The sequence below is a fragment of the Oncorhynchus tshawytscha genome, linkage group LG16 (genome assembly GCF_018296145.1).
Source record: "Oncorhynchus tshawytscha isolate Ot180627B linkage group LG16, Otsh_v2.0, whole genome shotgun sequence".
Lineage (NCBI taxonomy): Eukaryota > Metazoa > Chordata > Actinopteri > Salmoniformes > Salmonidae > Oncorhynchus > Oncorhynchus tshawytscha.
This window is the reverse complement of record NC_056444.1, coordinates 51,961,629-51,974,507: the sequence shown is the minus strand read 5'-3', so window position 1 is coordinate 51,974,507 and position 12,879 is coordinate 51,961,629. Positions and strand designations below refer to the sequence as shown.

The following is a 12,879-nucleotide window of genomic DNA, read 5'->3' as shown; positions in this document are numbered from 1 at the left end:
GATTTTCTTGTCTGGCAAAGGAAGTAAATTATTCAACATACTCATTAAGACAAGGCCAACTGGATGATAAGTCTATGTCTAGTCAGTGCAACACAGTATGAAAACAGTCTACAGTTCTTTGTGGAACTTGAGGTGTGACATTGAGTTTCAAATCACATACCATTAGACAAACAATAGACACACGGAAGCAGCACTATCCATTTCACATAGTACGTGACGTTATTTGATCTGAGGATAGTGTGTTTGATAAGAAGAGGAGGCACCATTATGTTACAGTAGCTTCAGGAACCTCTTTATGAAGATAAACCGGATACAATACATAGGGTGTTATGGGTACTCTAGTACTTCATTCTACTGTACACCATACTTGTGCTCTCCAGGCTTCATTGGAAAGATCACGCCCCAGATCCTGTTCTACCGACCCCACAGTGACCACTGGGTCTTCTCCATGTCCCAGCTCAATCTTTGACGAGGAGACGGAGAGGGAGGCTGAAACAGCTGCTCAAGGCACTCAAGGACAAGTGGAAGGTCGGTGGGAACGGTGCCAAGAATCCTGGAATCAGATTGAGTTGTAATCAGATTGTTGTATCTGTAGACCATATATGTATGCATTATATGTAGGTAGACAGCTGCATTACTGTACTTAAACGACAGGTCACAACGCATTAGTCTAATCTTATAAATGTTATTATTGATTACATTTAATCAATGTTGTCTCACTTTTGGAATCATTGTATTAGGCTATTGTAGTGAATAGTGGCATGCTAATCAAATAAAATTGTATTCGTCACATGTGCCGAATACAATAGGTGAAATGCTTACTTTTACAAGCCCTTAACCATCAATGCCATTTTAAGAAAATACAACAACAAAAAAGTAAGAGAAAATAACAAATCATTAAAGAGCAGCAGTAAATAACAATAGCGGGGCTATATACAGGGGGTACCGGTACAGAGTCAATGTGCGGGGGCACCAATGTCGAGGTACTATCTACATGTAGGTAGGGTTATTAAAGTGACTATGCATAGATAATAACAAAGATTAGCAGCAGCGTAGAGGGGTAGGGAGGGGGAGCAATGCAAATAGTCTGGGTAGCCATTTGATTAGATGTTCAGCTTAGGGGTAGAAGCTGTTTAAAAGCCTATTGGACTATGAAATTATATGTATCCAAGAGTTCATCCAAGCCACAAGTATACATGTGATTGTGAAATGGGCAATTTTTCACTTAAAATGTGTGTCAAACTTAAAAAACGTTTGATTTCAATGTTCAGCAAACCATACAACTCTATGCACAAGGACTACATCTAAAGGTGCAGCCGTTTTTATCTCAATATCAAATATATCTGGGTAACAGTTAAATACCTTACTGTCATTGTTATCAATTAAAGGTGTCAAAAAGACACAAAAATAGCTCCCTAGCAAAGAGCAATTTCTAAAGCATGAATTTAGCTAGGAGTGGTCTGAGTGGGAGGATAAACTGAAAACTAGCTGTTAAGGAACTCTCCAAACCTTTCTTCACCAGGCAGGCCAACACTCCATCCCACCAAAAAAGGCTGACATTTCAGGCCGTCTTTTCAAACAGGTCTTACGCTAAAAAGGCATTATTATCGTTTTCACAGTTTACTAGAAGAACTGTGCAGATGTAACGATTGGTAACAGACTTTTTTTTGGTCAAATCTCCCTCAGTTTTTATGTGACCACCATCTCTGAATGAACATTCAAAGATGTCTGCAGAAAGAATGGGGTGTCAGCTGTGACATGATACTTTGAGTTCGAAAAATATATATTTCAGTTATTAAACTACAGTAAGTGAAGTGGATTTACACCTAACCTCGGTAACATAATGTCATCATGGGACCCTGATCTGTACTACATAAACATGGATCTCAATGTCATTCTCTTCATGCTAATGTATCCTAAATAGTCACACAAAGGTAGAAAAATGCAATATCCTCCTTTGCACATTTGAGTATTCTACACACGGGCTATTATTTTAATGCTTTGAGATTTCTATTATGAAAAACGCTATAGAAGTTTAATACATTATTATTATTATTAATGAGATCGGCCACCAAACAAGAGCAAATTTGGTCGGACCAGACCAAATTTAAAACAATCATAGACGTCTATGTTTCACAAGTTTGGACATCAAAGTACAGCACAGTAGAATTCAGTACAGTACAGCTCAGCACAGAACAATCGAGTAGAGTTCAGTACAGTACAGCATTGTTTTCCATTAGCGCCGGCTGTTGGCAAATTAGCCGGTTACAGACTCATTTTCAGGCAGCTACAATTTCCTCTTAATATTAACTAGGCTAAAGTTTCAATTCGCCAGTCCGTCGAGCTCTCTCTTGCTAGAATGAAAGACATGCATATTCGAGCGATCTATTGATAGGATAGGCGCCTGTCAGTTACAAAGCAAGCGAGGAAAACGCAGAAGAGGAAGAGACGAAACCTCTGTTTTACTCTCGCCGAAGTCTGTCCAAAATTATCCCAATGCGTTTCTATCGTTTCATTGTCGACCTAAACTTGTCACCTTGCCTTCCCGACCTTGGGACAACAACTCAAATTTTATGGCGGAGACATGAGCATCTCGTCATTATATACAGTTTTCTGATTATGTTCGAATTTCTTTACACAGAGGAGGGAGAGAGAGCACGATGCCGATGCTCGTGAATATGCACGTCCCATGTAATGCAAGTGGCAACGATGAGTCGAAATACACGATTTCGCCTAATTATTGTTTTCTGACGCATTCATTTATTTTTCGCGTGTTTCATATAGCCAGCCGTGCGGAGTCGTGGAGCATATTAGGCTATTTACTGTGCGTTGATTGACAACGGAACAACAAGTGCTGACTAGTTTATAAAAGGTGTCGAACTGATTGAATAAAGTCGACATCCTATATCCCTTTGCCATTTATAAATCATGCAACGTGGTTATACACTGAGCAGTGGCGATTTTAGCATGCAAATCATCTTGAGGCAAAAAAAAAAAAAATGCATGCCAGCAAAGCCACTACACAACATTAAACAATACATTGATTGCACTATAACGGTGACAAAATGTGCCCACAAACTGTTAGGTTCTACATAAAGCTGTCCCAATAGCAGAAACCCAACAGCAGTCCCAACACCTTACCACTGCTACACCTGGCTATCACCGGAGCCGTGTCTGGCAGCCAAATAGTTCATTCAGCTTCATTTACTGCATTTAAAAAAAACATAGCTGGTATGGCTGACTTGCTTTAACAAATGTAGTTTCTACTGACAGCAGATAAGAAGCATCCATAATTTCAATTAAGACATTAATGAGCGAGCTAGGATGGAAGTAGTCAATATAACTTTGTTCAGCACTTTTGAAATGTATAGTGGCAGATTTCAGAACAGTATTCTCCCTGTACACCAAGTCAGAGCTGTACGATAAATAAAGGGGTCATATAAGCAGACAATGAAAGCTAAGCTCTTACAATATTTGATGATTACATTTATCTAAAAAGGCTATAGGCTACATGTGGACCACCAAGTCAGAACAGTAGGTGAAATTAGGAGCTGAAAAATGACCCAATTATTAGGGTGAGGCACATGGGCTACTAACAGCTTACTACACAACATACACTAAGTATTACTTTCTTAGGTACAGTATACTGTACATATCTCCCTGGCATATTACATAATTTATGCAGCAGCATACAACACATTTTTGGACTCACCTTGTTGTGCTGTGCTCACTTGAACAGGAAGGTGGCGTGTCGGTCCTTCGTGGGCATATTTTTTCATCAAAGTCTAGCATTTTCTGGAGTTATGGTGCTTTCAAGACAACTGGGAACTCTGGAAAAAAACAAGGTTGAATCATGACGTCAGTGATCTTCAGGTCGGAGCTCTAGAAAGAGGCCAGAGTTCCCGACTTGCAATTCCGAGTTGGATGACTGTTCAACGCGTATTTTCCCAGACGGGAGCCCATTTTTTTCCCCCCAGTTCCCAGTTGTCTTGAACTCACTGAAGTCAGATTTCCCAGTTCTGAGTTTCAAGTTGTTTTAAGCGTGGCAGAAGTCCTGCTGGATTGACAGCATGGGCAAAGTTGAATATTTATAATTTTAAGCTTGGAAAAGAGACCCTTAAACCCAGACTTGGGACCACACACCCACTCCACTGAACAGTAATGTAAAATGCTTAATAAATGTGACCATATTAGTCCAGTAGCAGAGATATGGACGACCGGTATCAGGACTTACCAGAGAGGGGAAGAAGGTACACTACCATTCAAAAGTTTGGGGTCACTTAGAAATGTCCTTGTTTTTTAAAGAAAAGCACACTTTTTGTCCATTAAAAGAACATCTATTTGATCAGAAATACAGTGTAGACATTGTTCATGTTGAAAAGACTATTATAGCTGGAAACAGCAGATTTTTTAAATGGAATATCTACATAGGCGTACAGATGCCCATTATCAGCAATCATCACTCCTGTATTCCAATGGCATGTTGTGTTAGCTAATCCAAGTTGATCATTTTAATAGGATAATTGATCATTAGAAAGCCCTTTTGCAATTATGTTAGCACAGCTGAAAACTGTTGTGCTGATTTTAAAGAAGCAATACAACTGGCCTTCTTTAGACTAGTTGAGTATCTGGAGCATCAGCATTTGTGGGTTTGATTACAGGCTCAAAATGGCCAGAAACAAAGAACTTTCTTCTGAAACTCGTCAGTATATTCTTGTTCTGAGAAATGAAGGCTATTCCATGTGAGAAATTGTCAAAAAACTGAAGATCTTGTACAACGCTGTGTACTACTCCCTTCACAGAACAGCGCAAACTGGCCCTAACCAGAATAGAAAGAGGAGTGGGAGGCCCCGGTGCACAATTGAGCAAGAGGACAAGTACATTAGAGTGTCTAGTTTGAGAAACAGACACCTACAAGTCCTCAACTGGCAGCTTCATTAAATAGTACCCGCAAAACACCCGTCCCAACGTCAACAGTGAAGAGGCAACTCCGGATGCTGGCCTTCTAGGCAGAGTTGCAAAGAAAAAGCCATATCTCAGACTGGCCAATAAAAATAAAAGATTAAGATAGGCAAAAGAACACAGACACTGGACAGAGGAACTCGACTCCATCCCGGAGTCGCCTCTTTACTGTTGACATTGAGACTAGTGTTTTGCGGGTACTATTTAATGAAGCTGCCATCTGCTAATGATTACAGGCCTCCCTGAGTTTTAATTCAGCATGAGAATCCTATTTTTTTTTTACTGCTTAAGATGGGGTTTGACGTGGTAGCAGACAGTGTTTCATAGCCATTTTGTATTTTGTTTGTGAAGAATTTCGTACCAGAACCCTTCTCACTGCAAGGTACCAGGGCATGCTTTTGGCTTGCTGCTTGGTTTGGGGTGTGAACTGTCTGCACTCTGCAGATGGTTGTTTTATGGACTTTCATGGTTTATAGTCTTTGTGTGTTTTCTATCCTGAACCTCTTGAATCAATTGCTTGGATGTTTATTTATGTTTGTATGTTTATTCTGTGTTTCCCTGGCCATCTAGTCAATCTTAAAGTGATGGTTCAAATCCACTGTTTAGGCTGGGCATACCAATTGCACCAGTTCCTTCCCATAGTATAATAGGGAAACACTAGCTAAGTTGCTGTGCTGCTTATTGTTTTGTCAGATGTGAAATAATAAGAGAAAGGTCATGTCAATGGCTTTTCCAGATGTTAGTGTATGTTCATTAAGCAGTTAATTTTCCATCACTTGGCTAACGTTTCATCTTGTTCCCAAAGGTTTGTGTAAGGGAGAGCCAGTCACGTACTGGACCAGCGACGATTAGTGAGGGGGAGGAGAAAAAGGAGCCGTTGGCTGAGAAGCCCAAAACTTCTTCCACCACCTCCTCATCTGGCTTCTCCCTGGGCAGGCCCCAGGCCCAGCCCACTGCTGGGAGAATCTCTGGTGTGGAATCTCTGGTGTTAATAATAGTCCTGTGTTCTGATGACTTGGGAATCCCAAGTGAAAGAAAAAATATTATATTTATTGATTGACTAGTGCGCTGAGCCATACGGTACCAGACATGTCCATCCACGGCGGCCTGTCCTCGGTGCACTGCTCACTGGACCTGGAGCGCTACCAGCTGATCCGAGGCCTGCTGGACAACAACCTGGGGGAGCCAATCGAGGAGTAAATTTGCTCGTACAACCTACAGGACCCCAGTAACTATGTGAGTAACCACACACTCTACACTGTGGCCGACTGTCAATTAAAGACTATTAATTGACTAACAATGTTGAGAGGGATTCTTCTGAATGACTCCATGTGTCCCCAGACAGTGTTGAGTGGTGACGTGTACACCAGCCTGTCCATCCTGGCGGATATGATGAACGTCAGTCTGGAGTTGCTGGACAGCCCCAAGGCCACTGGACAGAAACCATGCTCACTAGCCAGGTTGGTATTAACACCTCATTTTGACCACGGAGATATCAAGTGTTTGCTCTGTAGTTACTTTAGCAAATTACCAGGGTTGGGGACAAATCCTATTTATATTCAGTCAATTCAGGAAGTAAATGGACAGTCCCAATTGCAACGTTCCTCACTGAAGCGCTCTTCTCCTTCTCTGCAGGTTTGATTTCATAAAGTCCAAGCTGCTGTTTGAGAGTTTCTCTAACGGTTCCAAGTCTGTGAATCCGGTGTCTCACTCCATCTTGGCATATGACACCCGTTACACCTGGCCTGGGCTGGATGCGGGCAGCAGTGCCAGGGGCAAGCACAATGTTTTTGACTGCATCCTGCAGCCAAGACAGGTGTCAATCGGGCCACCCTCCAGCTGGAGCTGCATTACAGGTATGTGACATGTCTGCAGATAACATTTCTCTGTGGTAACATGTATAAAGAAAATAACAGCGGTCCAAGCAAAGAGCCTCATGAAACGCCAAATTCAAAATATGTACCTGTATTGGCAAAAGGGTCTTTCTATAAATTAGGGTACCAGTGAGGATTTCCTATACTGGAGAACTTGTTACAATTATTGAAAAGTCATTGATAGTAATCTGCCACTTTTTTCATTTCATTATATTAAGATATAAGGGGGAACATAGCGATATTCAATACAATTCAAGAGTTGATATAAAACTATGTTTAACCGTTTCTCATGGTTGGTGTTTTGACGGACTAGTCCACAATCATGTGACATAAAAACATTAATTTTCTGTCCTTGCATGTATGGCAGTGTAAGTTGTCATTATGTCATATACAGATGAAGTCAGAAGTTTACATACACATTAGCCAAATACATTTAAACTCCGTCTTTCACAATTCCTGACATTTAATCCTAGTAAAAATTCACTGTTTTAGACCTGTTAGGATCACCACTTTATTTTAAGAATGTGAAATGTAAGAATAATAGTAGAGAGAATGATTTATTTCAGCTTTTATTTATTTCATCACATTCCCAGTGGGTCAGAAGTTTACATACACTCCATTAGTATTTGGTAGCATTGCCTTTAAATTGTTTAACTTGGGTCAAACTTTTCGGGTAGAAGCTTCCACAAGCTTCTCACAATAAGTTGGGTGAATTTTGGCCCATTCCTCCTGACAGAGCTGGTGTAACTGAGTCAGGTTTGTAGGCCTCCTTGCTTGCACACGCTTCAGTTCTGTCCACAACTTTTCTATGGGATTGAGGTCAGGGCTTTGTGATGGCCACTCCAATACCTTGACTATGTTGTCCTTAAGCCATTTTGCCACAACTTTGGAAGTATGCTTGGGGTCATTGTCCATTTGGAAGACCCATTTGCGACCAAGCTTTAACTTCCTGACTGATGTCTTGAGATGTTGCTTCAATATATCCACATAATTTTCTTTCCCCTGTCACGCCCTGACCTTAGAGATCCTTTTTATGTCTCTATTTTGGTTTGGTCAGGGTGTGAGTTGGGGTGGGCATTCTATGTTTTGTGTTCTATGTTTTCTATTTGTTTGTGTTTGGCTGGGTATGGTTCTCAATCAGGGACAGCTGTCTATCGTTGACTCTGATTGGGAACCATACTTAGGTGCCCTTTTTCCCAATTGTGTTTGTGGGAGGTTGACTTTGTTTAGGGCACTTAGCCTTTGAGCTTCACGGTTTGGTAGTGTTTATTGTTTTTGTTCGGCGTCATTTTGATTATTAAAAGATCATGTACGCTCACCACGCTGCACCTTGGTCCTCTCCTTTCATCAACCGTGACATCCTCATGAAGCCATCTATTTTGTGAAGTGCACCAGTCCCTCCTGCAGCAAAGGTCTTTGTCCCCCTGCGCAGTTGCAAACCGTAGTCTGGCTTTTTTATGGCGGTTTTGGAGCAGTGGCTTCTTCCTTGCTGAGCGGCCTGTCAGGTTATGTCGATACAGGATTAGTTTTACTGTGGATATAGATACTTGTGTACCTGTTTCATCCAGCAACTTCACAAGATCCTTTGCTGTTGTTCTGAGATTGATTTGCACTTTTCGAACCAAGGTACGTTCATCTCTAGCAGACAGAACGCGTCTCCTTCCTGAGGGGTATGATGGCTGCATGGTCCCGAGGTGTTTATACTTGCGTACTATTGTTTGTACAGATGAACGTGGTACCTTCAGGCGTTTGGAAATTGCTCCCAATGATGAACCAGACTTGTGGAGGTCTACAAATTTTTTTTTCTGAGGCCTTGGCTGATTTTCTTTTGATTTTAGTGTAGTGTAACTACGTAACATTTCGAGTCTCCTTATGTTGCGTGGTGAAAACAGGTTTCATGGGCACTCAAATCCCCCAAAATGTATGCCAGGGCACAAATAATAATAATCAATAATTTTACATATACAACTTTCTGTTCATTTTAAAATTGTGAATAACTCACCACAGGTTAATGAGAAGGGTGTGTTTGAAAGGATGCACATAACTCTGCAATGTTGGGTTGTATTGGAGAGAGTCTCAGTCTTAAATCATTTTCCACACACAGTCTGTGTGTGGTTGCAAAGGGCATCAGTGTCTTAACAGCGCAATTTGCCAATGCAGGATACTCTGAGCGCAGCCCAATCCATAAGTCTGGATTGGTGTTCATTTCTTACACTGAGAAAGTGTAACAGCGTCAGCCTAGTTTTTTTCTAGTGTTATATTTCCCACTGTAGATGTTGCGTATTACTCTACAGTAGAACTATGTAAACACCATAATCAAGTTCACTTTAAGAGTTGAATGGGGAAGACTGCGACAGAGTTAAATCTTTAACACTTTCAAGTGTTATTTTAACACTAGTTTAGAGGGGCTCATGTTAACTGAAAGTAGTGTACATTTAACACTTTCAGAGTTAAATATACACCATTGATTTTGCTGTGTGCTTAAAGGATGTCTAGTCCTAGGCCTATGTTGTTTTCTGTAGGTAGAGTTGTGGGCCAATTTGCATATTCTTCTTAAGTACACATGTGGACCTGCATAAAAATCTTGATTTTTGTTTCAACCCATTTAGAAATGTTGATCCCAATGTCACATATTGGCCCCATTATTTATACAGTACCAGTCAAAAGTTTGGATACACCTACTCATTCAAGGGTTTTTATTTATTTTTACTATTTTCTACATTGTAGTATAATAGTGAAGACATCAAAACTATGAAATAACACATGGTATCATGTAGTATCCAAAAAGGTGTTAGACAAATCAAAATATATTTTTTACTTGAGATTCTTCAAAGTAGCCACCCATTGCCTTGATGACAGCTTTGCACTCTAAAATGGCACCCTTTTCCCTATTAGCCAGGGCCTTGGGCTGTAATGATGGGCTCTGGCCAAAAGTAGTGAACTACATAAGGAATAAGGTGCCATTTTAGACATTACCCTTTAGGCCTCATGTAGACACAGGCCCACGCTTACTAATCATTTGCTTCTCCCCCCTCCTTCTTTCTCTCCTGTCAGGTCCACTAAGGACTCTTCCTGTTTCACGATTGTCCTCAACAACCTGTGTGTTACTCATCTTTGATTGGCTCCAGTTGGTTTGGGACTTCCTGCACATGCACTTGAGTAGAGGTGGGTGGTCCACCTCGCCAGCTCTGGCCCAGCGGCAGCAGTAACCCAGGCACCACGGGTGCTGTCATGCACTAGACAGTCAAGGGTGGTGTGTTCACCAAGAGGTCTACTGTGCCTGTCATGCAGGATCGGTACCCGGAGGTCAAGATCAATGTGGCGGGTGATAAGGAGCTACAACAGAGACACACACACACTGTCATATGTCTCTGAGGGTTTTTCTTAATTAAAACAATTTTTTTTGTTGAAAATAACTAATTGGTCAAACTCTTAAACTCTCATTTTAATACGTACAAAATTACCCTCTTCCCTAAACATGATGGTCATGACACTTTGTACATGAAAGGGGAGGTTAACTGGTCCCCGCAGACAGTCAATCTGAGATCGACTTACGTCTTTTGCCTGTTGTACAACAGATGTCGATATTGTCAGGCACACATCAAGATACAAGAATCATTTGAATTGTCTCTCATAATCATGCTTTTCTAGTTGTATTTTATGCTACAATGTCACCACTAGTTAATAGCATTAATTGTAATAGCCATAATGATTATAATGTATAATACATGTTTTGCTGTTCCCCAGGCACTGAGTTTGTGGTGGTGAAGGATTCGTCTTGTCTGGACACCAATGCCATCATTCTAAAGGGCACCACTGTACTCCCCTATAAACCCTGTCTGCTTGACAGACCGTTCTCTGGCAGCCTGGCCGGCATCGCGGCATCTGACCAATACTTTTCAGAACTGTCCTGAAACCGCTGGACTACTAACTCAATACAGAGCCCTTTGTCAATTTGAGTCTGTTTGTGTCACTATGGGCGTAAGTAACGTACAGTTAGATAGAGGGCACAGAAGCTGTCACAGAAGTGATCATGGAAAAGATGGGGTTGGGCCCTCTTTCCAACTCTATGGTATACACAAGGCTGTTTGAAGCTGTGTTGTCATGTTTTGTGTCCTCCTTTCCACATCAAAGTGTTTTCCTGTCGGCTGGGCAGCGAGCAGCAGACTGCCTTGTCCATCATCGACCCGGTCAACGTGGAGCTGTGTGGCAGTCCCACCTACCAGAGCAGCTTTGGCCTCCTAGATGTCTTCAACATGGCGGACCTCCCACCACTACTGGAGGTCAGGGTTCTGTCAATGGTGGGGATTGCAGAAAGGCCATATAAAGCACCTGTTCATTTTCTGTTTTGACACATTTTGCCCCATTTCATGCCTACTGAATATCACAGGAAGGCCAAAAAGATAATCAAGGACAACAACCAACCCGAGCCACTGCCTGTTCATCCCGCTATCATCCAGAAGGCGAGGTCAGTACAGGTGCATCAAAGCTGGGTACCGAGAGACTGAAAAACAGCTTCTATCTCAAGGCCATCAGACTGGTAAACAGCCATCACTAGCACAGAGTGTCATGATCGTCGTAAGGAGCGGACCAAAATGCAGCGTGGTATGTGTTCATGATGTTCATCTGCTGACACAAGCAACTAACAGACAATCACCCACAAACAAACAGTGAAACCCAGGCTACCTAAGTATGATTCTCAGAGACAACTAATGACACCTGCCTCTGATTGAGAACCATACTAGGCCGAAACATCCCCAAAATCATAGAAAAACAAACAGACTGCCCACCCCAACTCACGCCCTGACCATACTAAATCATGACAAAACAAAGGAAATAAAGGTCAGAACGTGGCACAGAGGCGGCTGCCATCATACAGACTGAAATATCTGGCCACTTAAATTAATGGACTTAAAAGGTATCACTAGTCACCTTAAATAACACCACTTTAATAATGTTTACATATCCTACATTACTCATCTCACATCTCATGTGTATATACTGTTCTACACCATCTACTGCATCTTGCCTATGCTGCACGGCCATCACTCATCCATATTTATATGTACATATTCTTATTCATCCCTTTACATTTGTGTGTGTGTATAAGGTAGTTGTTGTGAATTTGTTAGATTACTTGTTAGATATTACTGCATTGTCGGAACTAGAAGCACAAGCATTTCGCTATACTAGCATTAACATCTGCTCACCATGTGTATGTGTGTTACGGTTTTCTTGCGGTGAAGGAGAGGAGGACCAAAATGCAGCGTGGTAATGTTGATACATGTTTAATAAACGAATAAACACGAACAATCCAAAACAATTGATTTTGATTTGAAAACTATTTTTCGATAGAACACTTTGTAACCACTTAATAAGCACCCTGGTAGCACGATCCACGGCCAGCCCCGACCCCTCCACCTATGAGAAAGACACCTTCAGGCCCAAGACAGAGGTCCTGCCAGGTATATCACCTCAGATGCCTACAGGGGTTTCGTAAAGTTATATGGTGAATAGTGTCCCATGATGCCCCCCCCCCACACACACTTAAAAAAAGTACAACAAATTGGCTTTTCCTACTAGCACTGACTTTGCTGATAACTACACTGAGCAAATATAAACACAACATGTAAAGTGTTGGTTTCATGAACTGAAATAAAAGTTACTAGAAATTGTCCATCCACACAAAAAGCTTATTTCTATCAAATTGTGTACACAAATTTGTTTACATCCCTGTTAGTGAGCATGTAACCTTTGCCAAGATAATCTATCCACTTGAGAGGTGTAGCATATCAAAAAGCTGATTTAAAGAGCATGATCATTACACAGGTGCACCTTGTGTTGGGGACAATAAAAGGCCACTCTAAAAGGTGCAGTTTGGTCATACAACATTATTCCACAGATGTTTTGAGGGAGAGTAAAATTGGCATGCTGACAGCAGACATCTCCACCAGAGCTGTTGCCAGGGAATTAAATGTTAATTTCTCTACCATAATCAGTCTCCAATGTTTTAGCGAATTTGGCAGTACGTCCAACCGACCTC

General features: G+C 41.4%; 1 protein-coding gene across 3 annotated transcripts; it reads left to right on the top strand.

The window, feature by feature from the left end:
• The first annotated feature begins 291 nt into the window (after positions 1–291).
• On the top strand, positions 292–11,302 carry LOC112233010 (vacuolar protein sorting-associated protein 13D-like). Of its 3 annotated transcripts, XM_042299335.1 has the most exons (7): positions 292–528; positions 5,768–5,933; positions 6,027–6,198; positions 6,308–6,422; positions 6,598–6,818; positions 9,891–10,001; positions 10,584–11,302. In XM_042299335.1, exons 4-7 carry the CDS (start codon positions 6,352–6,354, stop codon positions 10,748–10,750), a joined length of 570 nt encoding a protein of 189 aa, XP_042155269.1. In that variant the 5' UTR covers positions 292–528; positions 5,768–5,933; positions 6,027–6,198; positions 6,308–6,351; the 3' UTR covers positions 10,751–11,302. The 3 variants fall into 3 exon arrangements, with proteins under 3 accessions (XP_042155269.1, XP_042155268.1, XP_042155270.1); XM_042299334.1 differs by having other exon boundaries at positions 5,768–6,198; positions 6,304–6,422; XM_042299336.1 differs by lacking the exon at positions 292–528 and having other exon boundaries at positions 5,108–6,198.
• Positions 11,303–12,879: the final 1,577 nt, after the last annotated feature.